The sequence below is a fragment of the Orcinus orca genome, chromosome 6 (genome assembly GCF_937001465.1).
Source record: "Orcinus orca chromosome 6, mOrcOrc1.1, whole genome shotgun sequence".
NCBI classification, from domain to species: Eukaryota; Metazoa; Chordata; class Mammalia; order Artiodactyla; family Delphinidae; genus Orcinus; species Orcinus orca.
This window is the reverse complement of record NC_064564.1, coordinates 67,006,644-67,033,291: the sequence shown is the minus strand read 5'-3', so window position 1 is coordinate 67,033,291 and position 26,648 is coordinate 67,006,644. Positions and strand designations below refer to the sequence as shown.

The following is a 26,648-nucleotide window of genomic DNA, read 5'->3' as shown; positions in this document are numbered from 1 at the left end:
TCTGTATAGCTGGGGGATCTACAAGACTGTAGTCTCTTGTGAAGCACAATACAGTGTTTCCCAACCTTTTCCAATGCATACTCCCAAACAAAGAGTTCTCACTCTAGCGTCCAAATATTTGTTCAAGCAGAGATTTTTATAAGCTTAACTTCTTTTGCAGTTAGTTTTATAAGAGTAACTATACTAGAAGTGAATATGTTTTTTCAGACAATACAAATAACCCCATTTCCTGCTCTCATTAAACCCTCCCCATCCTGAACCTGACCTGGTTAGTAATCAATGCTTTTAACTATTAATCCCCATTTCACAAATTAGGAAATCTAGGTGCAAATGTGTTATTTGCCTGATGTTATACTGTAGTCAGTAGGAGAAATGATACTTGAACTTGGGTCTCTAGTGTTCATTTAAGAAAATAATACAGGTTGGTTCTAAACCTAAAAAGGCACATGTGGATTTCCTTTATTTTTACCTTTAAAAAAAAAAAAAAGGAGGGAGGAGGAGAGGAAGAGAAAATTTAAAGGTCTAAACTTTTCCAAGTGTTATCATACAGAATTATTCTGGACACTATGCTACTGGATATGAAAATATCACAGAGCAATTGCCCTTAATGTGCATCAATTAATTCTACGAATGAGAAATATTAAAAAGGAATACAGCCAGGGCAGTCAAATAATAGCGTTTTCTTCTGGAAGCTGTTTAACTATAATATTCGATGTTGAAAAATTAGTAAATATGGACTTTTCTATATATTTTATGAATATCCAAAGAACATCCTATATTCACAAAATAAATTTAACTATAAAAGTATAAGATGGGATTAAAAAAAACAATGATTCATACGAACAACACTCCTAGTCTTAAAGAGTCATCAGTCATAAAAAACCCCACGAGGGTCTTCCCTGGTGGCGCAGTGGTTGAGAATCTGCCTACCGGTGCAGGGGACACGGGTTCGAGCCCTGGTCTGGGAGGATCCCACATGCCGCGGAGCAACTAGGCCCGTGGGCCACAACTACTGAGCCTGCGCGTCTCGAGCTTGTGCTCCGCAACAAGAGAGGCTGCGACAGTGAGAGACCCGCGCACTGCAATGAAGAGTGGCCCCTGCTCACCGCAACTAGAGGAAGCCCTCGCATAGAAACGAAGACCCAACACAGCCATAAATAAATAAAAAAAAAAAAAAAAAAAAAAAAAACCCACGAGTTTATTATCTACAATAAGATATACAATAATACAATAGCATAATGTATAAAATTTACTAAAAATTTTTTTTGTGATTGGCCAACTCTTCCCCCCAAACCTCCAAATAACTCATGATCAAAAGACCTCTACCTACAGATCACTGGAAAGGAACATGTGTTGAAGGTCAAAAAATATGAACTCTAAATACTAGCTAACTAGAGGTACAAATTATTGTACCTCTCTGGGCCTCAGTTTACCCACCTGTAAAGTGGAAAGATTAGAATAAATGATCTCCATGACCTTCACAACTCTGATATTCTGAGAAGCCATATTTGAAAGCCTTCCATTACTCTAGGAGGCAGATTGAAAAACATCTTGCTGTGATTTATGTCAGAGTGTTCTGCCTATGTTTTCCTCTAAGAGTTTTACAGTATCCAGGTTTACATTTAGGTCTTTAATTCATTTTGAGTTTATTTTTGTGCACGGTGTCAGGGAGTGATCTAATTTCATTCTTTTACATGTAGCTGTCCAGTTTTCCCAGCACCACTTGTTGAAGAGACTCTCTTTTCTCCATTGTATATTCTTGCCTCCTTTGCTATAGATTAGGTGACCATGGGTGTGTGGGTTTATCTCTGAACTTTCTATCCAAAATAAACAAATGGGACCTAATTAAACTTAAAAGCTTTTGCACAGCAAAGGAAACCATAAACAAAACAAAAGACAACCCTCAGAATGGAAGAAAATATTTGCAAACGAAGCAACCAACAAGGGACTAATCTCCAAAATATACAAACAGCTCATGAAACTCAATATCAAAAAAACAAACAACCCAATCAAAAACTGGGCGGGCTTCCCTGGTCGCGCAGTGGTTGAGAGTCCGCCTGCCGATGCAAGGGACATGGGTTCGTGCCCCGGTCTGGGAAGATCCCACATGCCGCGGAGCGGCTGGGCCCGTGAGCCATGGCCGCTGAGCCTGCGCGTCCAGAGCCTGTGCTCTGCAACGGGAGAGGCCACAACAGTGAGAGGTCCGCATACCGCAAAAAAAGAAAAAATGGGCAAAAGATCTAAATAGACATTTCTCCAAAGAAGACATACAGATGGCTAAAAAGCACATGAAAAGATGCTCAACATCATTAATTACTAGGGAAATACAAATCAAAACTACAATGAGGTATCACCTCAGACGGGTCAGAATGGCCATCATCAAAAAAATCTACAAACAATAAATGCTGAGAGGGTGTAGAGAAAAGAGAACCCTCCTACACTGCTGGTGGCAATGTAAACTGGTACAGCCACTGTGGAGAATGGTACTGAGGTTCCTTAAGAAACTAAAACTAGAGCTACCAAATGATCCAGCAATCCCACTCCTTGGCATATATCCAGAGAAAACCATAATTTGAAAAGATGTTCATTGCAGCACTATTTACAATAGCCAGGACATGGAAGCAATCTAAATGTCCATCGACAGAAGAATGGATAAAGAAGATGCAATACACATATGCAATGGAATGTTAGTCATAAAAAAGAACGAAATAATGCCATCTGCAGCAATGTGGATACACCTAGAGATTGTCATACTGAGTGAAGTCAGTCTAAGTCAGGCAGAGAAAGACAAATGTCATATGATATTACTTATATGTGGAATCTAAAAAAAGGGTACAAATAAAATTATCTACAAAACAGAAATAGAGTTACAGATGTAGAAAACAAACTTATGGTTACCAGGGAGTAAGGAGGGGAGGGATAAATTGGAAGACTGGGATTGACATATACACACTACTATATATAAAATAGGTAACGAATAAGGACCTACTATATATAGCACAGGGAACTCTACTCAATACTCTGTAATGGTCTATATGGAAAAAGAATCTAAAAAAGAGTGGCTATATGTATATTTATAACTGATTCACTTTGCTGTACACCTGAAAATAACATAACATTGTAAATCAACTATACTCCAATAAAAATTTAAAAAAATAAATATAATAAAATAAAACTGAATAACAACAAAAAATAAACCTAAAAAAAATATCCTTCCATTTTTGGAGATGAATGAAACAGGCTCTTCTCTAAATGTAGAGGACCTCAGTGCTCTTTTTTACACAAAATGGTAGTTCTCTCTCCAAGAGCTTTCTAAGTAATCAGCCATATACTTACTGAAATCCAAGCGGCAAGTGGATTCATTAACCAGATCCTACACCGATTTGAACGTATATATCAGTAGAAGCATAAAGAAAGTAGCCTCTTCATCTCAGTTACAGAAATACCATACAACCATTTCTTCTAAGTAGAGAACATTTAAATGATAATAATAAAGCATAATTTTACCTGCAAAATCCTAAAACTTACTATTTCACTGAAAGACAAAAGAGAAACTTGAAGAGTATCCCTATTAAGGTTTTTTATTAATTATTTAAAAAGCACATGGAAAGGATAATTGGATGGCTTCAGAAAACGCACTACTTATATGATTTTCAAATAAAGGTGAGTCCAATGGATTTTGAATAGATCTAGTCAATGTCAGTATATTAATCATGTATCATGTCCATCACATACCATGTGATGTTATTAAATGTTATTCAGATAAGAGTTCTGTGGTCAGTTTTTAAAACATGACATTTCTTTCCTAGAGGATTTCTCAGAGCCTTTAAAAAAAACTAACAGAAATTTAGAGTCCGCAAAAGAAGTTCATGCAGTGTTTTCCTGCTTGTGAAATCACAGAACCTTTTAATGGGACATTTTATGAAACACAGTTTGGTAAATTCTCTATTGGGTTTGATGAGAAATCTGTAATTTAAACAGGAAGATTATGAGAATGCTTTCTACCAGTCAAGTCTTATTGCAATAGATACCCATTACAATGAACACCCTGACATTCTAAAACACTAATCATCTCTAAACAGCGGATAAGCTTCAAAGACCACTTGATATAAGAAAATCCTTTAAAATTAAAAAAGTTTTTTCAAAAAAGGTTTCTTAATTTGGACAAGATATAGTATGATGTCTTTATTTCCACTTTGACTAATATGATAAAGGAATAAGTGGGGAAGTATGAGTCAAAAAAGGAGTGGGGGAAAGAAAAAAAATCATTATTTAAAAAAATTGATTTCTCGGCTACATCAAGAAATTTCAATTGAATTGGACTCTCTCTACGTGGCATGCACTGTTTTCCAGCTGTTTTAATTACAATCTACTAAATCATTAGATATCATAAATTGTAAGAATCCATAACAATGGACAAGACTATGATCCAGGCCAGTAAAAAATATTCTTGGGAAAACTATTGCAAGGAAATACACAAATGTGGGCTCCTACAGAAGCAATGATAAGCAGACACAAGAGTTAGGTTACCTTCTCCCTTGAGTAAAAAGCTATTCTACTCCAACACACCACTATAAAGCAGTCTCAGTTGTTCTCTTGATATACATCCTCACTCACTGACTCACACTGTTAAATCCTGTTATGCTACCAGTAACGTCCATAGTCATAGAGAGAACCAGTAAATACTTCAGTATTGTCAAATTATAATGATTACACATTTTCATAAGTGATGACACATATCTGTGAGGGCTATCATCACCTCTTGAGTGAGACCCCTTGCATTATGGCTACTTGGCATGGGGCTACTGGTGACAGGAGCAACAGTGAACCAGTACTTAGTAACCATGCACAGGCTGCAGGGCCATGTACTGGGTGCTTGAAAGTTCATGATAAAGATCGGCATCCCTATCTTCTGCGAGTTTCATTAGCAAAAAGCATTTATTATCACAAAGAAGTGGGAATCTCACTATGATCCAAGTCAGGGACCAAACACTAGTTGGCTATTAATTTAATATGGTGGAGCAGAAGAATATGAAATACTCTCTGCTAACACACATGGAAGTGTATCAAATAAAAAGAGGGAGTATAAAGACTTTAAAATGAACTTTAGAGACAAAAATTGTACATAGTTAAATGTCAGCACTACAAAATTACAGAAAGATTGGAATAGCTTAAGCTGAAAATTTTTTTTGGTTATATTTGAAGAAAGATGTTCATAGTCCTCTAGCTACTAAAATTTTGAGTGTAATTCATGGCAACACAATGTTTCTTTAGTAAATATGAAAATGGTGCTACAGAATCTTTAGTCAAAAGTTGTACTGAAATTGAAATTGTAATGAAAGATTTTTAAAGATGCACCTTCTCTATCTTGACCAACGGCGCACATTTGTGACATAATTAGCTGGAGTTGAGGATGCAGTCTGGGCCCACACAGACTGGATCAAAACTAATTGGACTTTGTGGCAAATGAACTCATGACCTAGACCTCATTAGTCATGATCTAACCAACTGACTTCACGGGCCATAGAAAATTCATGTTGGCATGAGATGTTTACTTTGAATTATTTCTGCACTTAAATGGGGCCTATAATTTTAAAGAGCCAACTTTAGAGATGCTGATTTTCTAAGGTTTTGTGAATGAATGAACTCACCAATCTCACATTTACCTATGATATGGAAGACCCTAATGTCAGCGGTCGGGTAGTTTTAAAAGGCACAAGGCAATATGCAGAAGTCAGAACCATAAATAGGAGAGGAAAATATTTTTTAAAAAACCTAGAGCACATAATTGTACGGTGATAACTAATGTTTATTGAGTGTTTACAATTTCTCAGAAGCTACACAAAATACTTTTGATAAGCTATCTCCATATTTCATAAATGAAGAAAGTGAAGCAGGCTGTGTGTCTTTCACAAAGTCTCACATTAGTAATCACTCTCTTCTACCTTGGGTCAATGATAAATGACCGTGATAGATACTACGGAGTTAACTCTCTCAACACCCATGCCAACTATCCTTTTCCCTTGCTGCCATCTACCATATAGACATGAAAGCTACAAACCTGCATTCCTAGATTCTTCTGCAGCTAGCTACTACTTTTTTTTTTTAATTAATTATTTTTGGCTGCATTGGGTCTTTGTTGCTGCGCGCAGGCTTTCTCTAGCTGCGGTGAGCGGGGGCTACTCTTCGTTGTGGTGCGCGGGCTTCTTATTGCTGTGGCTTTTCTTGTTGCGGAGCATGGGCTCTAGGTGCTCGGGCTTCAGTAGTTGCAGCACACGTGGGCTCAGTAGTTGTGGCGCACAGGCTTAGTTACTCTGCGACATGTGGGATCTTCCTGGACCAGGGCTCAAACCTGTGTCCCCTGCATTGGCAGGCGGATTCTTAACCACTGTGCCACCACAGAAGTCCCCTAACTACTACTTTGTTACACAGTTATGGCCAATGAGATATAAGCAAAATGGACCTGGGAGTTTCTGGGAAAGCGTGTGTGTGCGTGTGTGTGTGTGTGTGTGTGTGTGTACATATATATATATGTACGTATATAACATATATGACATATCCTCTTCTTCCACCTTCCCTCTTCTTGCTGTCTGGAATACAGATGTGATGGCTGTAACCAAAGCAAATTTACTACTGTACCAGCAAATCTTGGCCCTGATATCCTTGAGCTGCTAAACTAATGTCAGCCACAGACTAAGAGGAAGTACAATTGTAGATGTTTCTACAGGCTCATTTCCTGTCATCTTTGGGTAGCTTAGCACTAAGCTGGCTCAGCTGGTCTAAGTTAATCCTAATGGAAGAACAGGCTGATGGAACTGAGCTTCAGAGGCAACCCACTCCTCCCTAGATAAGAAAGCCATTTTTTTTCTACTATATAACCAGTTAATGTCTACTGCCCTGATCCCTAGAAATATGTAGCACTCTGTGAGGCCAGAGATCTTCTACTGGAGCAATTTCCATGGTACAATCCAGTCTAACTAGAGGGATGTGATTTATGCCAGCTTGTAAGATTTTCTCCACTAAGGTTTATTTTATATCTGCACCACATGGTGTCAGTTATTTGCACAATATGCTACCTCTGGATTTCTTACTACCTGACAAAAATCAAAGTCCTAATTTGTTTAATCTCTTTTTGTCAGATTTTCTTGGTTTCTTAGCTGACAGAATGCTGTAATAAATGTAAGATAAAATGTTATGGAATGGCAGAATGATAACTTAGCCCTCCAGTGGGGTCTGGTAAGGCTTTACCTAGGATATCTTTGAACTAGGAGAACACACTAGGTAGGAAATGGTACCTTCCTGAACAAAGTTAGAGTATATAACGACCTTACTCTGAGGTAGCTGTGACAGATCTACCACAGGCAAGGATGAAACGACAATACAATTCAGTGACCTCTAGCAGTGTCTAGAAACCCATTTATTTTCCCTGATAGCATAAAGGACCAAGTGGCAGGCATCCCTATTTTTTTTCGGGATAAATGCCAACAGGAGTTTGGATTTATGGTAGAGATTCCAAAAGCAGGCTCCAGGATGCCCTGGCCTTACACAACAAAGAGGTAAAAAAATATTCAGTGTGTCTAAAATATGTAAAGTATTATAGATTCACTAGAGTAACAGAAATGTATTGACCCTTTATTATGTGTCAATCACCTAAATAGATGTAAATACAATAACAAAATGACAACAGTTCCCATTCAGGGAGAGTTCTTCTTAGTGTGATAAATATCAATAAGCGTTCATAGCACCATGCGGAAGTGGAAGTCTGGGTATAGTGCTGTCTTTACCGTACAGGGGACAAATAAGTTAACTGCAGAGGAGAGCCAGGGTCCACGTCTCAAGGGAGGGGGTGATGTGTTAGTCTATAAAGATATCGCTATACTGGGGGTAGTGGTTTTGGAAGGAAAGAGAAAAGGCAGAGAATGATATTCCAGCAGAGAAAACAAACCACAGGTCCAAAAATACAGAGGTGTGAAAGGAGAGTACTTGGGGAAACAAGCACAAAGTTGGTTGTTCCTAGAACAGGTGGAAGATGAAGCTAGAGAGGTAGGAAGGGGGAGAATGCCAAGGTGGAGAGTTTCGCTTTATTTTATAGGTAATGGAGATTTAAAGGCAGTGGTGATTTAGGCAGATTCAGTGACCAAAAGCAATGAGAAAAGAGAGACAGTCAAGATCAATGAAGAGTTTTCAGTTTTGTATCATCTACTGTATACCAGGCCCTGTGCTAGTTGCTTTACATACATAGCCTTAAATCCTCAGAACAATCCAGAAAGAGTAAGGCAATTACCCTCCCACTTCCCAGGAAAGAGTAAAAAAAGCTCAGAATAGTTAAGTACTTTGACCATGATTATAAAACTAATAGATAGTTAAACCAGGATTTTAAGTTGTTTAGTTATAATAATAGGTAACAATAAATGCATTTTCTACATACCATACACTCTTCTGGTGTTAGATTTATTGCAGTGGAACAAAAACAACATCAACAAAAAACGGACAAAAATCCCTGCCCTCATAGAGTTACAGGTTGGTGTCATGGGAATCTATGAAATCACCCAAGGAGTAGGTGCAATAAGAATAAAGAAAGCAGAGGTTATCAACCTAGGGCACACAGAAGAGTCAATGAGAGAATTTGAATTCATTTTAGAACTTAGAGATCCAACAGATTGCAAACAAAAATCTGTGGTAAATGAAAACAAACCTGGTGACTTATAATAGTTATTAATCCCTTTATTTATAATAACATCCTGAATCTTAACCCAAAGTGTCTGAAAAACTCAAATGAAATAAATGTACAAATTGACATTACTGTTGATGCAAAGGAGATGGGTTGGGAGTTTTAGGGGGACGAGAAGTTCAGACAGGAAAATAAGATTTATTGAGTACCAGGCACTTTTACGTAAAGTAAGTACCTATTTAATAAATGCAAAAAACCCTCCTAATATAGTAATTTTATATTAGTTTACAGAAAACACGTACACAAAAATTCACCTTATTGGTGAATATTGTTCTTAGCAAACATACATCGGCTTAAGCTCAAACATCAATTTGGGACAAGTAGAAGGTGTCAGAAAGTACCTTACTTTTCTCTAACCGAGGTAGCGGGAGGATGAATACAACTCCCATACATAAACTTACATTGCTCCATTGGTATAGACAGTGTCGCTTCCTTCCACGTACTGCACCTGAGCTGGATAGACATGCTGTACCTGCTGCACAGTCTGTACCTGCTGCACCTGGAAAGCAAATATTAGGACTTTGGTGAGGGGCAGATACAATAGAATGAATATACAGCATTAGATTTACCTCAAAGATTTCTCTAGGGTGTTGATAAACATGAGAATGTTTTATGATGAAAACTGTTAGGTTCATGCTAATTTCAAGGTAAGTGCATGTTGAGTCCAAATCAACTGTAGCATTTATGCAAATAAATTCTGTAACATTCTTGCAGGTATATATGTACATACACACTTAAGTGTTTAGGGTGAAATTCTGAAAGCTCCGCACTTATTTTGATGATTTATGAAATTCTCTTCACCTGGCTTGTGAATGCTACATGTATTTTTAAATTATGAAATTCACAATGGAAAAGTCCAAACACTTATACATAGAAAAAATACTATAATAAACCCCATGTAATCATCATCCAAGATAAATAAATGTCACTAGACCTTCCCCTTTAGCCCCTCACGGGATTATTTAAAAGTAAGTACAGAACTTGCATCATTTCACTGGTAATATTTCACTTTTTTCCTAAGAGAAAAGAGCTACGTTTAACATGAACACAATACTAACATCAGAAATAAAACATTAACAATTCCTTAATATCATATAAACCCCAGTGATTGTTCAACTTTCTCTAATTATTCCAATGTCTTCTTAGAGTTGGCTTGTTCAAATCAGATCAAAACAAGGTCTACATGTTACATCCAGTTGATATTGCCTATCTTTCTCTTTTAATCTCTAACAGTTTCCCATCCTTTTTATATCTTGACTATTAGTTATTGAAAAAACTGGATCATTTATCTAGTAGAATTTCTAGAATGCTAAATTTGGCTGATAGCATCCCTGAGATGTCATTTAATAAATTCCTCTATCTTCGTATTTCCTATAAATGAGTAGTTACATCAAGGGCCTTGAATAGATTCAATTTTTAAAAAGCTGTGTACTTCTTATTGCATCATATAGGTTGCCATAGAACAGCTGGTTGTCTCTCATTCTGCAATATTATTTGATCAGGGGGTTCAGGTGTTGTCAGTTGGATACATTGATTATAATGTTTCCTATCCATGTTTTACCTGAGGATATCACTAGTCATTGATGATCATTTTTTAGAGGGATTATTTCAATTAATAAAAGGCTGCAATCTTATGGTAATCTGATTCTGTTATGCCCTCTTCATTTATTAGTAGAATTCTAAAAAGGAATTCCTCTTACTCGTATTTGCTTACTCTGAAATAAGGTTTGTACAGGAAGAATAGGATAAATGCATGATTCATTATTTACCAGTAGTCAGAATAATGATTTTTTCCCCCTAGCTCCCTCCCCAAGGTGACCAATGTTGCTTTTAGTTTGATTTTGCTTGTATCCTTATGATTTTTAACGTTTTAACATACTGTATTTGATTTTTTTAAACACAGCAGTCTTTTTTTCCCCTAAAATTGTCCCACCTTTGACCAGTGATAGTCCCTTCAAACTGTATTCTGTGTCTTTTGACATGACTACAGTAATCTTTCTCTAACTCCCATGCTTTCTGTTATGATAAGATGGACCAGACCTACCTCTTGTATTTCCTGTCCTAGATCTGAAATCAACTATTTCTTTAAAAACCCCTGGGTCTTATTATTTAGGAGTAATATAAATATGCAAAAACTGTTCAGGAAAGCAACAGGCAAACTATTTGACATCTTTGTGATTTCTTCTACAGAAGCATTCACCATCTGAAGAGTTGCTGTACAATATTATTTTTAAAAATACAGTTTATGAGAGCAAGAAGTTAGAAGGAAAAGCCTTAATGACTGTGAAAAGCAGAGTAATTAAATAAATATAGGAAACCATTCTGTAGAATACATGGTTGATGTTAAAAGATTAAGTAAGACTGATACATACTTTAATAGCAAGATCTCTAAAACATATTCTAAGTGAAAAAGTATGTTGCTGAAAAATACCTACAGTGTAATTTGATTTATGTATATATCTGCATACATGGGCACATGTGTATACAAATGTACTTAAATATATAAAGGAAAATAGAAGGAGGCACACCAAACTTCTAAAAATGGTTACTTGGCTGAGCGACATTAAATGAGATGGAAGAGGGCTTCCCTGGTGGTGCAGTGGTTAAGAATCCACCTGCCAATGCAGGGGACACAGGTTCAATCCCTGGTCCGGGAAGATCCCACATGCCGCGGAGCAACTAAGCCCATGTGCCACGACTACTAAGCCTGTGCTCTAGAGCCCACCAGCCACAACTACTGAGCCCGCGTGCCTAGAGCCCGTGCTCCGCAACAAGAGAAGCCACCACAATGAGAAGCCCGCGCACCACAACGAAGAGTAGCCCCCAATCTCTGTGGCTAGAGAAAGCCCTCCCACAGCAATGAAGACCCAACAGAGCCAAAAATAAAAACAAATAAATAAATAAATTTATTTTAAAAAAATGAGATGGAAGAGATGATGTGACTAATATCCTTTATGAATTCATATCTTGTCTCTATTATATCAAATATATATCTCGATATATGGAAGGATTTCCACTTCTGGCCATGATGGAGTAAATACTACTGGAAATGCCCTCCCCCCCAACTAAACAAGTAGATAAGTAGATAAAATATGTAAAACAATGTTTTCAGTCATTCAACAAAATGTACCGTAAGATTGTGTTCCTTAAAAGAAGGAAAAAAAGTAATGTGAACCCTATAATGATCTTAGCTTTTGACCTGGATGTAATCAGAGTGCAGAGCAAGAATGGAGAAACGAAGCAGAGCATCATGATCTCACTGAGGTGAGGAGACAGACACTGAATTTGGGAAAGCTGAGTCACCTGAAGTTTGGCGGCAGTATCAGAAAGGAACTTAAGCAGAGAAATAGATCCAGAAATGTTCACAGAGATCCCCTTGAGTCTGATGTTGAATACAAGCTGCACGTGTGTAGGGGGGCAGAGATGCTCAAATTCTGACCATCCACAGTGACATGACCTTATTGAACACCTAGGGCATTCTGTAGAAACACCAGAAGGGCAGAGCGAGCCTTAGCAGAAGGGCTAAATTAGGTCTAGAATAAAGACTACTTTAGGTCCATCCTAACAAATCTGAAAGAAAAGCCTTGATAATATCCACAAGTAACTGCCTATACAGAACTACATTTAACACTTTTAAAGGAAGACATCAAAATCCAGACATATAAAACCATAAGAACCATCTCACACCAGTCAGAATGGCCATCATCAAAAAATCTAGAAACAATAAATGCTGGAGAGGGAGAAAAGGGAACACTCTTGCACTGCTGGTGGGAATGTGAATTGGTTCAGCCACTATGGAGAACAGTATGGAGGTTCCTTAAAAAGCTACAAATAGAACTACCATATGACCCAGCAATCCCACTACTGGGCATATACCCTGAGAAAACCGAAATTCAAAAAGAGTCATGTACCAAAATGTTCATTGCAGCTCTATTTACAATAGCCCGGAGATGGAAACAACCTAAGTGCCCATCAGCAGATGAATGGATAAAGAAGATGTGGCACATATATACAATGGAATATTACTCAGCCATAAAAAGAAACGAAATTGAGCTATTTGTAATGAGGTGGATGGACCTAGAGTCTGTCATACAGAGTGAAGTAAGTCAGAAAGAAAAAGACAAATACCGTATGCTAACACATATATATGGAATTTAAGAAAAAAAAAATGTCATGAAGAACCTAGGGGGTAAGGCAGGAATAAAGACGCAGACCTCCTAGAGAACGGACTTGAGGTTATGAGGAGGGGGAAGGGTGAGCTGTGACAGGGCGAGAGAGAGTCATGGACATATACACACTAACAAATATAGTAAGGTAGATAGCTAGTGGGAAGCAGCCGCATGGCACAGGGATATTGGCTCGGTGCTTTGTGACAGCCTGGAGGGGTGGGATAGGGAGGGTGGGAGGGAGGGAGACGCAAGAGGGAAGAGATATGGGAACATATGTATATGTATAGCTGATTCACTTTGTTGTAAAGCAGAAACTAACACACCATTGTAGAGCAATTATACCCCAATAAAGATATTAAAAAAAAAAAAACAAACATAAGAACCATAATGTCCAGCATTCAAAAAAAATTATTAGACACATGAAGAAGCAGAAAAATGTGATATATAACCAGGAAGAAAATCAATCAATAGAAACAAATCTAGAAATGGAAGATATGAAGTGGCAGACAGAGACATTAAAACAGCTGTTCTAAATAGACTTAAGATTTAAAGGAAAACACAAACATGATGAGAAAAACAGAAGCTATAACGAACCAAGTCAAATTTGTAGAGCTGAAAAATACAGTATCTGAAATGAAAAATTTGCTGAATGGAATTGAGAGCAGATTACATAATGCAGAAGAAAAGACAAATCAAGTTGAAAACCTAGCAGTAAAAACTATCTGAAGAACAGAGAAAAAAAAGGAAATAATGAAGAATAGAGAACCAATGAACTATGGAACAATATCAAGTAGTCTAAAACAGTATAACTATAGTCCCAGAAGAAGAAGAAGAACAGAAAATATATTTGAAGAAAAAGTGGTAGAAACATCCAAATTTTATTAAAACTATAAACATTGTAAGAAGCTTAACATATGCCAATGTATAGAAAAAGAAAACCAAGCCAAAGTGCATCATAATTAGAGTGCTAAAAACCCGTATCAAGGAGAAAAATTTTTAAGCAAGACAGAAAACAGACGCATTATGTACAACGCAACAGGTATCAGAATGATTGAAAACTTCCCAGTCAAAAATAATGCAAGCCTAAGACAATCAAACAACGTATTTAAAGCAGTGAGAGGAAAATTTCAATCAAGAATCCTACAACCAGTGAAATATCTTCAAAAATGAAGAGGAAATCCTTTCTCAGACAAAAACTGAGAGAATTCATCCTGCTCTAGCAGATATCCAGTGAAGGTAGCCACAAAGGAAGCCCTTTGGACTGAAGAAAAATAATACCAGATGGAAAACTGGACCTATACAAAGAAATGAGGAGCACTAGAAATGGTAACTTCGTAGGTAAAGCGTTTTTTGTTTGTTTTCTCATCTTTTAATTTCTATAAAAGATAACTGCCTACGTAAAGCAAAAATAGCAATATGTGTATACCAGGGTTTACTTACCACATATGTAGAAATGAAATGTATGTATGACAAAAATAGCACAAAAGAGGGGAGAGGGAAATGAAAACACACTTTTGTAAATTCTTATATGTTAAGTAGTGTAGTATTACTTGAACACAGGCTGTGATCAATTAAAGATATAAACACCATATTAAAAAATAGGATAGTCAATAGAGGAGATAAAATGCAATACTAGAAAACACTCAGTATATCCAGTAGAAGGCAGAAATAGAGGAAATAAAAGAAGAACAAATGGAACAAACAGAAAATAACAAGAAGCTAGAATTAAATGCAACCATATCTATAATTATACTCAGTTTAAATCTTGACTGTCATAATGGGTAAAAATGTAAACCCTAACTATATACTCTCCACCAGAACACATTTTAAATATACAAAGACAGGTTAAAAATAAAAGGATATAAAAAGACAGGCTTTTGCAAACACCAATCACAAGAAAGACTGGTTATATTAGTATCAGTCAAAGTAGACTTCAAGACAACCGATATTACCAAAGATAAAGAGGGAAATTTCATCAAGAAAATTGTCAAGAATAAATAATATATCTTATATGTCTTTGCATCTAAGAACAGTTTCAAAATAACATGAAGCAAAAACGGAAAGAATCAAATGTCCTTAATTGGTTTCCTTCATGGGGGCCAATATGGTGTGGTGGCATATTCAGTTGATTTGGAAACAGGAGAACTGATTTTAAGTCTTTATGCTGACACTTGCTGTTTATATATTGGGATAGTCAATTCACTTCTTTAAGTAATAATTTCTTTGTGTGTAAAATAAAAATTGTATCCACTCTATCATAAAGAATTTTTGTGAGAATCCAAAACTATTAAACATAAATACAAAGCATGGCATAGGCATATATGATAATTATAATACATCTTGAATAATGAGAGACATTCTTAAATACTTCAAAATATGAATCTTGTCTTCTACATCTGTGTAATTTTCATCTTTATATCCCACTTGGCTTCAGCCATAAATATGCACAATAAATGTTCATCAGGGTTCCTTCAAATCATGAGATTCTGTAATTAAAGTAGAAATGAAACTCAGAAAGTGTCAAGAATCTTGGAAAAGAATTCTGGATAGACGCTGGCTAACTCATCTAGGACATCAATATATAAATACGTCTCTTGATTACACTGAGACTTTACAGTACAGCATAAAAATAGGGCAAAATTCTTTGCATTATCTACCAAGTTAAGGAACTGATGAAGTAAACAGAAGACCTATTTACTTAAATAGAAACTAGAAAAACACTAAAAATACTGAATTATAGCATATTTTGGAGGTAACACTATTTTCATTATTATCCAGTAAGTATGGTTTGTCGACTAATCATTAGAAACTGGGCCAAAGGGGCCTTTGAAAGAATTTAGTGATGAGAGATGGAATTGCCTGTAGTTTGAGAAAGTATTCTTTCAAGGGTATAATGATAGTGAAGGAAGTAAAAGAGGGGTAAAAAAGAAAGGAGAAAGGAAAAATAACTACCTTATGTACACATGTATCATTTCACCAATTAAAAGTTAAGGTCCTTCAGTCTTTTATTTAGATTTTAGTTGAGGGTTATTTGATTTTCTTTCCTTTGTGGGGGGTAGGGGACAGTAGGGCTCTATTATTAGTAAACGTGCATTGGAGAGCCACAGAAATGCTCCTTTCTACCTCAAATTAAAATTATTCGGATCCAGGAAGAGAGCTATGTATACAGAATAACTTTATTGAGACTTGCAAATCCAGTCACAGGATGGAAGTGCACACGTAGAGCATTTTTTATATTGTGATATATTCTCAAAGACCCAACATAATGTAAACACACTATATTTATTGCTCAATATTAAATAATGCCCTGCACCTAGCAAAGGAAATATCCAGTGAATATTTGTGAAGTTTATAGTATCTTCTAAATGTGGATGTGTATTCATTAAGAAGCAAAAACAAAAACAAAAACGAAGGAATGCTTATTATTCCAAAGTGAACTGATGTGATTACTTTTAATGGCCTTTAATGTATCATTAAAGACCAAAGGTAAAAATTTAAAAGGAAGTTGCATGCTATTTTCTCTTTCCTAAAATAATTAACTGTGGTTCAAATTTGTTCAAATATTATTCTATACTGTCCTTATGTTAAATATTAAGTTCTATTCAAATATTTACTAAATAGTTATCTATGAAAAGTTTATTTTTTATTTGATTTGCCATGCTGCAGTGCAGGAACTGCTCAGGTTAGCACTGCTGAAAGATATGGGGAAACTAGCATCCTGTAGGCATGTCATTACTATTCCCAATAACTGTATTTTCCATCCATCTTTGTGAAATCTATAAACTGTCACATTTTACTGCTTACCCTATCCAAGTCCTCAGGGGAAAGGAAGGAGATGATTAAATAAACTCTATAGGAAATTAATTTTCTCTTAATTTCACTGTCTTTCCCAGGATAAATTCTCAGAAGTGTTTCCTAAGAGAATGAACAAATATTTTTCACCACTTGAATTTTAATAAACAACAAAGTGGTGAAAATATGAACTGAAAAGAGATGGACAAAGGTGGAATTAACAGAAATAATCAACAATTTCTACAATTAACTGTTCATTTAATAAAAATGACCTTGGGCTAATTTCTAAAAGGCTACCTAGTACATATCAGAATGTTGGTGGTAATGAAGTCAAACCATAACAACATTCTGTACAAGAAATTTATCCATTCTCTGGCATCTGAAGGAAAAAAAATATCCCCCAGTATAAATATATGCAACAATGTATTTACATTCATACACTAGATGAATTAAGCAACTTAACACTATCTTACTAATACATATTTAAATGGAAGCACCTCTTATTACTATTCAAATGTAGTATTACAAATGCATTTGCTTATTTTTGTGAATTTTTATAATTCTTATTATTTATAAAAAGGAGTGAATACCAAAACAAACTGCGTACCACAGGAAAATGTGCTAGTTCAACAGAATCAGTTAGTAGATTTTCAGGACAAATTTATACAATATGTTGTTTTGGATGTGCTTCAAGAAAAATAAAATGAATCACACTTCAAAACAGAAATCCTTTTCAATAGTAAATGAAATCATTTATAATTGTTAAGCTTATTAGTCAGCTAAGAACAATACTAATCTCTTTGTAAAAGTGTCTTTATTATGTCAAGATCTTCATTGCCTTTCTTGTATAAAAGCATTCCTTACACACGTGGTTGGCACAAAACATTTCAAACCTTAGTACTGAGAACTGTCAAAAACTGCATTAAGATGACTTTAATAGACTCACAAGAGATATGAAAGAGCTCTTAGCAGATTAAAAACATGGGATATTAGAACAGCTATGTTAGAGGCTGCTATGGGACTGACCAAAAGTGAAGCAGAAGGAAAAGGATCTACACTGGAACAGCTATTAATAAAAGGGCAGGGGGGAAGTAAGACATCCAGAGTAGCAGCAGAGAGTTAATTAGAAAAGCCACCTTGTGAGAAAAGAGAAGGAACGGAACTAATTCAATATTTCTGGACCAGTAAAACTGTAGGGAATTGAAGGGATTGAGGAAAGATAAGTCAAAAAGTTCAATGAGTACAGTGTGAGTACGCGTTGCTAGAAGAAAAGATGCAACAAAAGAAAAGAGCATAAGGGGAAAACTAATTTCCTTTACAGGCACGGTTATGGGAACAGAAATCAAAAACCTAAAGCCCAAAGCGAGAGAGAGGCATGGACATATATACACTACCAAACGTAAGGTAGATAGCTAGTGGGAAGCAGCCGCATAGCACAGGGAGATCAGCTCGGTGCTTTGTGACCACCTAGAGGGGTGGGATAGGGAGGGTGGGAGGGAGGGAGACGCAAGAGATATGGGAACATATGTATACGTATAACTGATTCACTTTGTTATAAAGCAGAAACTAACACACCACTGTAAAGCAATTATACCCCAATAAAGATGTTAAAAAAAAAAAAAAAAAGCAAGCCTATTCCTAGTATATTCTGGATGATTAAAGCAAGAAAGTATTTTAAAAAAAAAAACAAAAACACCTAAAGCCATTTTTGTAGTCTTGGTTAAAAGTAAAGTAAATTATACATTACAATACTTTTTAATAAATCTTGCCAACAAAGAATCCTACAAATATTTTGAATGCTGAAAGTTATTTGCAGGTACCGGATGTTTATACATTATGATCACAAGATCACAGGGAACAAAGAGCATGGTTAAGTGACAGGACAGGTTAGAAACAAATGTTACTTAAAGTCTCTCCTTGTGTTTGCTGAGAAAGAACAAGACGTTTCCCTAGATCTTTAATGTTAATTTACAAAGTTCTTCCTGGGATATGCAGTGATAACTACAAAATTCCTGTTTAATCTTCTAAGACTGGTAGCCCTGGACTTCAAAGAATGTGATGAATGTGAACTGTTGGAAAACAGGATATTGTTCATTGAAATGACAGAGTTCATTTTATGTAAAAGAGGAATTTGTTCATTTACACTGTAAATTCACTCACTGTCCCTGTGTTAGTTAACTCTCTCACTTATAAACTATGTAGCGCTCCCATTTTTTTTTTTCAGAAACACTCAGATTTTTGGATATACTTTTCTCATAGTAGACTTTATGTAAATAAATGATGCTTCTAGCACATTCAAATCCAACAAACATCACAAACTCTGCTTCTTCAACAGGGCCAGAGGTAAACATGAAATGTATAGGAATTATTTACTAAAACTATGTGATTGCTATAGGCAACTAGAAGTTATTATGAAAGTGTAAACATTACTGCTACACTTGGACTTCAAGTAGAGTCATATGAAGGCTAATAATGTAGTGATTAAGGTCCTGGCTCATTTTCTTGCACTTCTGACCATATGAAAATGAGGGAATCAATTGGGAGTGAATGAGTTCAATAAATCATCCCTACCTGCCTACCATCTATCTCCCAAAAAATACCTGATTAACATCAAAGAGCAGGAGCTAACTGGAAAAAGTGAAGCAAGTTTCCAAAGGCAAGAGGGGAAGTGTTTTTGGTAGCAGGGATGTGACTCAGAATAGATTTAGTTTATAAGGATTTCTCAATGACAAATTTGATAGATATTACATAAAATATATATAAAGCCATTTTTGTGAGTCAAAAAGAACAAAGTTACAACTACTTCCTACAAGTTAGGAACATTTTTTGTCATGATTATAACACTGTCTTAAACATTATTCCCCTTGGGGTCCAGCAGGACAGACCAATACTAAGATTCTACTAAACTAAGTAATAATTTCTGGGGGAAGAAATTTACTAAACAACACTCCAGTTACCAGAAAGAGCAAATGAGCTCAGTATTCCAATCTTGCTGTGGTATTAGGACAAGTCTTTAGAATAGGAGGCTTCTCTAGTCTCTCTAGTAATAAATCAAACTATAGAAACTTAGAATATCAATAAATGTAAGCAGCACATCAGAAGATCTAGCTATGCATAAAATACATTTTGCAACTCTAGACTGACCATCAGAGTATGCACTTTAAATGTCTTCCCTGGTGAGAAGGCATAGATGCAGATTCATACGTGCTCCCAGTGTCTATGGTAATGAAGCATATTTGCAAGAGAGATGCTGACTCCCTTGCGGTGGAGTACACGGAACTAAGAGAATGAATTATTAAACTTATGTGTTGGTAGTCAAAGCACTGTAACTTAAAATAACAGAATTCCTTAGTTATATACTATTGTTAAACTACTACTAAAACTATTATTAATAGTGATATACAATATTATTTCATTTGTTCCTCACAAAAATTCTGAGATGAATTAAAGATGGTAGGCATTTTTGCCCCCATTTTATAAACAGTGACATAAGTACAAAGACATAGTCACTACCCAAAGACATGGTAAGTGACAGGTAGCAATGATGCTAGGTATTCTGAATCCAATCCTAGAATTCTTCCTATAATACCAGTGTTTCCCCAAATGTGGGATTAATGACATTGGTGATACATAGGCAAGAGAGTAAATAACTATGAACCATATCCTAAGAATTTGTTCCATTTTCAATTATTTTTAAAGCATTCTGATAGGTCAAGGAGAAGGTCTCAATCTTTACCACCTCTGAAGCTAACAATCTCACTTTTTAAAGGAAAGTAGGCCCCAGTGTTGGGTGTTGTCAAGCAAAAGCAGTTAGCCAAATCACGTAATATTATTTCATTTTTACTGTATTTAATTTTATGTTTATCTTCCATTTATGTCAAGGGATACTAGTTTTTCATTTCTGGTAGAAATATAAGGTACTCCTTATTAAATGAATTCATTTAAGTAATTTTACAGAAAACTGGCTAAGTAAAAAATAACTATATAGTGGACTTCGGAAAAAGCAAAATCATTAAGCAGTCTGCAAAGGACTGAAAATTAAAAATACTATACTACATATCATATGCTATAAATCATACTCTTTAATAATGAGAGTCTCACCAAAAGACTTTCCACTTTAGCAAACTTATTTCATACATGAATTGAAACAATTAGTTACTTCATTGTATCAACTTATTAGTTACCTAGACTCCTAAACAAAATGAGTAGTAGCCGTAATACTACCATAGCAAGGGTCAAGTTAATTTTGAAGCAAACTTGGCATATCACCTACTTTTTAGCAATATTTTATTTTACTTATCCTAATAATTTCATAATAAAATTTATACATAAATACAGTTGCATATGATTCAAACAAAAAGAAAATCAGAGTAAAATGTGATTGCCTCCTGCTTTATGCTCACACTCACTTCCGGCTATTCCTGTTCCTGGACATAATGACTAACCAACCTGATTAACCAACCATAGGACAGCACGCAGTCCTCCAACGTCTTACCAATAAATTCACCTTCATGTGCATTTTTGTCTCTGTGCTAGCCAGGAGCAGAAGAGTTAGCACCAACTGCAACAACAAACAGCCCCCAAATCTCAGTGCTTTAACTCCTAAGTTACTCATCTAACGGAGGGTACACAGTAGGTCCTGATCCACACGGTCACTTTAGAGACTCTGATTAACAAGGCTCTACCACTTTGTAGTTGTGTCATCCTGATGTAGCCTTAGAGGAGCTAAAGATTGTAGAGGTGGCATCATAGCTCCTAAATGCCTTGACTCACAAATAATATACTCACCAACTACTATCCAGAATATGCCACAGGGCCCAACCTAAATATAAGGGAAAATACACAGCTGAACATTTTATGTATCTGATAAAATACCTTTTTGTTCAATAGTACATATATGAACCAGGTGACAGATAACGTGTTTTCCTGCTACTTACTGTTCTTCACTTAACAATACATCTTGGAGCTCTTTTCAAGTGTGTATGTATGTGTGTCTGTGTGTACATGCATGTACAACTATTTTTATTGGTTTCATAGTATGCTATAGTATAGATAAAACTTACTTAACCATTCCATTATTTATGAATATTCAGGCTACTTTTTTTCTATTATAAAAAAAGTGCTATAAAGAAGGAATAGATCTAGTTTTTAATCAAACATTCTATAGAGTTGATCCTCTCCATATGTTTACTGGCCATTGGTTTCTCATGTTGTGTGAATAGTCTATTCATATCTTATGTCCATTTATCTATTGCATTGCTTGTCTTCCCTTAATGATTTACAGGATCTTGTTAAACATGATGAAATTTTTACTCCAATTTATTTAATATATATTTTTCCTTTAACTCTTTTTATGGTGTTTATTAACTATTACTTGGCCAAATATATCAACACCTTTCCTATAAGCCTTGTGATATTTTATATTCTACGTAAGACGATCTTCCCCTTTTTAAGATTATGAAAAAATAGTCTCCTGATTTTGTTTCTATTGGTTTTGCAGTTTTAAAACTGATTAGTTCTACAATCTATTTGGGGTATTAAGATAAAGGTATACCTTTATTTTTTTCTAAACAGATAACCAATTTTTCTCAACACCATTTACTGCATTATCTTTTTTTTAATTTGAAAGGGTATATTTATCATGAACTAAGTTCTCATTTATACATGGATCTGTTTATTTACTCCTGGTCTGTTACCACTCAGTTTTTATTACTATAGTTTTGTAGTATTTTATAAGATTGGTAGAACAAGTCCTTCACAGCTCTTCTTTTCTATAATCTCTTCCATGAACTTTAGAATTAGCTTTTCAACTTTTAACAAAACCCTGTTTGATGTTTTGATTGGATTATATTGAAATTATGCATTTGTTTGGGAGAGAAATGAATTCTGTATAAGACTAAGTCTGCCCATCCAGACTGCCCAAACATAGTAATCTCACCATATATCCTTTGCAGTAAAAATCTCATTTTAACGTTTAGGCCTCCTTAATGGCCTTTCATATGTGAGTTATATGCTTCTCCCAGCTCACTGGTTATGAATGACCTATTATGAAGACTGATGCTATTTTTTGAAGTGATATCGTAGGCAGAATTCTAAAAATCTCTCAGATTCCAAACCTGCATCCCTGTAACCTACGAAAGTGATGAGAAATCTCTTCCGTGATTGTGCTACATGCCACGATTAGCTTAAAATTGGGACTGACCCAGCCTCATAAGCCTTTCAAATTAGAGTGCTTCTCTGGCTGGTGGCAGAAGAGGAGGTCAGAGAGTTAAAGCAGAGAACGCTTCAACATGCACGTTTGCAGAAGGAGAGGCCACGTGAGAAGTGATGTGGGCAGCCTCTAGGAGCAGAGAGCACACCCCAGCTGACAGCCAGCAAGAAAACAGAGACCTCAGTTCTCTATAACTGAAAGGAAGGAAATGAATTCTCCCCAACAACCTGAAAGAGCTTGAAAGTGAATTCTTCCCTAGGACCACTACATAAAAGCCCAGTGTGACAGACACCTTAATTTCAGTCTTCTCAGACCTAGAACAGAGAACCCAGTTGAGTCCCCTCAGACTTATGATTTATAGAAATTATGAGATAATAAATGGGTGTTGTTTTAAGCCACTAAGTTTGTTGTAATTTGTTACACAACAATAGGAAACTAATCCAGATAGACTCCAAAGCAATTGTTATTACCCCTTTCCCCCTCCATGGGTTTTCAGGATTCCGAGGGAAAAGAAAATACACTCAGAACCACTTCCCCCTTCCTCACCTGTAGTCGCATTAATAGTCCCTAATTAAGACATATATGCCAACCAAAATCTTTAATTTCCTGCTAAATTTTAAGACTTTGGGGAAATAAAAGGCTAATTCTTCCTGTAAAAGTTTGAATATTTAAGGTACACAGTAAATCAAAAACAAAAATATCAAAGGACAAAAAAGAACCTCAAAAGTCATTGGGTAAATCGCCTAATGAAAATTAGGAGAATACTGTTATCAAACCCTAGAATCCAAAATCTATTTCACAAGAGGCCAGGATATATACAATAACCAAGTTTCTTTCAGTAATTATCTATAGTGACTACAATGTTTAAAGGCGAATACAATATTTTAGTAAAATAGTAATTAATCAACACTGACAATCCACTGGTATAAATTGCTGCACTATTTACCTTTGCCTTTAAGTGAAAATGCACTTTATTACATAGTATGTTAAATTTCTAAAACTCTTCATACTCTTCAGAAATACTGAATTATGCATACTCTGAAATCAGCTTAGAGAATTTTTTTAATAGATATTTACTGGAGTATAATTGCTTCACAATACTGTGTTAGTTTCTGTTGTACACCAAAGTGAATCAGCCATATGCATACACATGTCCACATATCCCCTCTCTCTTGAGTCTCCCTCCCACCTTCTCTATCCGACCCTTGTAGGTCGTCACAGAGCACTGAGCTGATCTCCCTGTGCTATGCTTAGAGAATTTTGAACTGGTATATGGCTGAATTATATACTTTTTCAGAAGATATGTTGAAAGAAAATTATAATGGTACTCAATGACAAGACTGACAATAAAATAAGCTTCACTTATTCTGTCTGCATGCTTCTATACTATTTCAATCCTCTTTAACAAAATGTGTTGCATATAGTTCTTGGGTAAAATTTTTAAAACAAAGGAATAAATAAAAAAAGAAAAAAGTTTAGTGAATATGAAAGATCACAATTTTAATTTTGATGGAATTGAGAGAAACATATTAAGTTTTAGAATCTGAAAACAAATTAGAGGGAAGTAAAAATAGAGTAGAAAGAATTTAAAGAAAATACTATAACATGGAATAATGGTAAGCTACTTGTTAGAACTATTAAAACAATGTTATGAGAGTTAATTAAAAAGAAAACTCATGCATTGTCTAAAATAAATTTTAAAGTTGTTTGTCAAAAATGATTTTTAAAATTATTGACTTCTCCAATACTGCTCTCCTCAAAATGCCAATTTCTATGAAATACAAATAACAGAAGTGTAGTGATAGACTAAGGAACCATTATCCTTCTTGAAATTTTAACAGATGGTCTTATCAGGACGATGGACAGGGATCTTATTTCCTTAATTGATTTTCTTTGATGTCTCCATGGTTTTTCACTCAGTAAACAAAAGGTATTATTGATCTAACCACCAAGTTGTCCCTGCATGTTGGTAGCACATATTGCAGTCAATTTAACAGTTGTTGGGAAAGCACATCTAAACTCTACTTACCATTTGCCTGATGATTTGCATGGAACCTCATGCAAATCATGGAACCTGATGATTTGCATGGAACCTCATGCAAAGGAAGAATGATCCCTTTGAGCTAATGCTTTGCCCATTCCTAAGCACTGTAGTTGATAATTTAAATTTCATATTTTGCCATCCATTTACATCTTAGTACAAGTAACTTCCCCGCAAAAACAAGGCTAGTTCTGATGTAGAGAAGAGAGAGAGAACTGTGTTTTGTATGTAAGCCCCATGAAGGCAGGAACAATACCAATACCTGTTTCTTCTTTATCCTCTATCACAATGCCTGGAACATAGTAAACCCTCAATAAGGATTTGATGAAGGAAAGGAGGCGAGCACAAACTGAAATTCAACAAATAGCTCTGAGTTGCCAATGAACAAGAAAAAAACCCAAAAAACCACACAGGCAAATGGCACATTAGGGGAGAAAAACAGCAAAAAGAAGAAGGTGATAGCGAAGGGAGTAAGAAAGTTCAGTTCTCATATTATTCCTAAATAAACGCATTTTATTTTTCTTTACTTCATGACTTAGTCATTTAATAGCTCCACCCATATGCTATTTTAAAGAATAAAATTCATTGTAATGGTAGGAAAAAACATTCTACCATGAAAGGCTGCTTCCAAAGAAGTAAAAAGATGGGGCCTTGTAAGCACTGACAACATATTACATTAGATAACTATTTAGGTGAAGAATACTTTTACATTAGCAAAAGTAAAAATGTTTTGAAGCCAAAGACAAATGACTACAGATATGGGTCAAAAAAATGGTTGATGACTAATTTGGGGCTGAATCAATGACCAATTAGGTTTACAGACAAATTTTTTTTTTAATTAAAAATAATTTTTTTTTATTTTTAAACATGGCCAGTTTGGGCACTTGAAATAGTCAAAAACATTTTAAATGATCTCCAGAAAGTTATCAAATGAGTACATGTAAACTATATATAGGGCTCAATTCCATATTAATCCAAATTGTAAAATATTTATAAAGTCAAAAACTACAAATATTAAAAATTACTCTTAAAAATTACACTACACATATTTTTCCATTACTGGTAATTGGTCTGTTCATATTTTCTCTTTCTTCGTGGTTCAGTCTTGGAAGGTTGTATGTTTCTAGAAATCTGTCCATTTCTTCTAGGTTGCCCAATTTATAGGCATATATTGTTAGTGGTAGTCTCTATGATCCTTCGTATTTATGTGGTATCAGGTGTAACGTGTCCTTTTTCACTTCCGATTTTATTGACTTGGGCTCTTTTTTCTTTTTTTAAAAATTTTTATTGGAGTATAATTGCTTTACAATGGTGTGTTAGTTTCTGCTTTATAACAAAGTGAATCAGCTATACATATTCATATATCCCCATACCTCCCCTTGCGTCTCCCTCCCACTCTCCCTATCCCACCCCTCCGGGTGGTCACAAAGCACCCAGCTGATCTCCCTGTGCTATGCAGCTGCTTCCCACAAGCTATCTATTTTACACTGGTAGTGTATATATGTCCATGCCACTCTCTCACTTCAGCCCAGCTCACCCTTCCTCCTCCCCGTGTCCTCAAGTCCATTCTCTACATCTGTGTCTTTATTCCTGTCCCGCCCCTAGGTTCTTCAGAACCATTTTTTTTTTTAAAGATTCCATATATATGTGTTAGCATATGGTATTTGTTTTTCTCTTTCTGACTTACTTCACTTTGTATGACAG

General features: G+C 35.5%; 1 protein-coding gene across 3 annotated transcripts in view; it reads right to left on the bottom strand.

Annotated features, from left to right (window-relative positions):
• Positions 1–26,648, bottom strand: part of RFX3 (regulatory factor X3) — a 288,511-nt gene that overhangs the window by 102,786 nt on the left and 159,077 nt on the right. For all 3 annotated transcript variants that reach the window (XM_049711842.1, XM_004286226.3, XM_004286227.3), the window contains one exon: positions 9,133–9,230. In XM_049711842.1, coding sequence (XP_049567799.1) covers positions 9,133–9,230 — 98 coding nt within the window. The remainder of the gene's footprint in view (positions 1–9,132; positions 9,231–26,648) is intronic.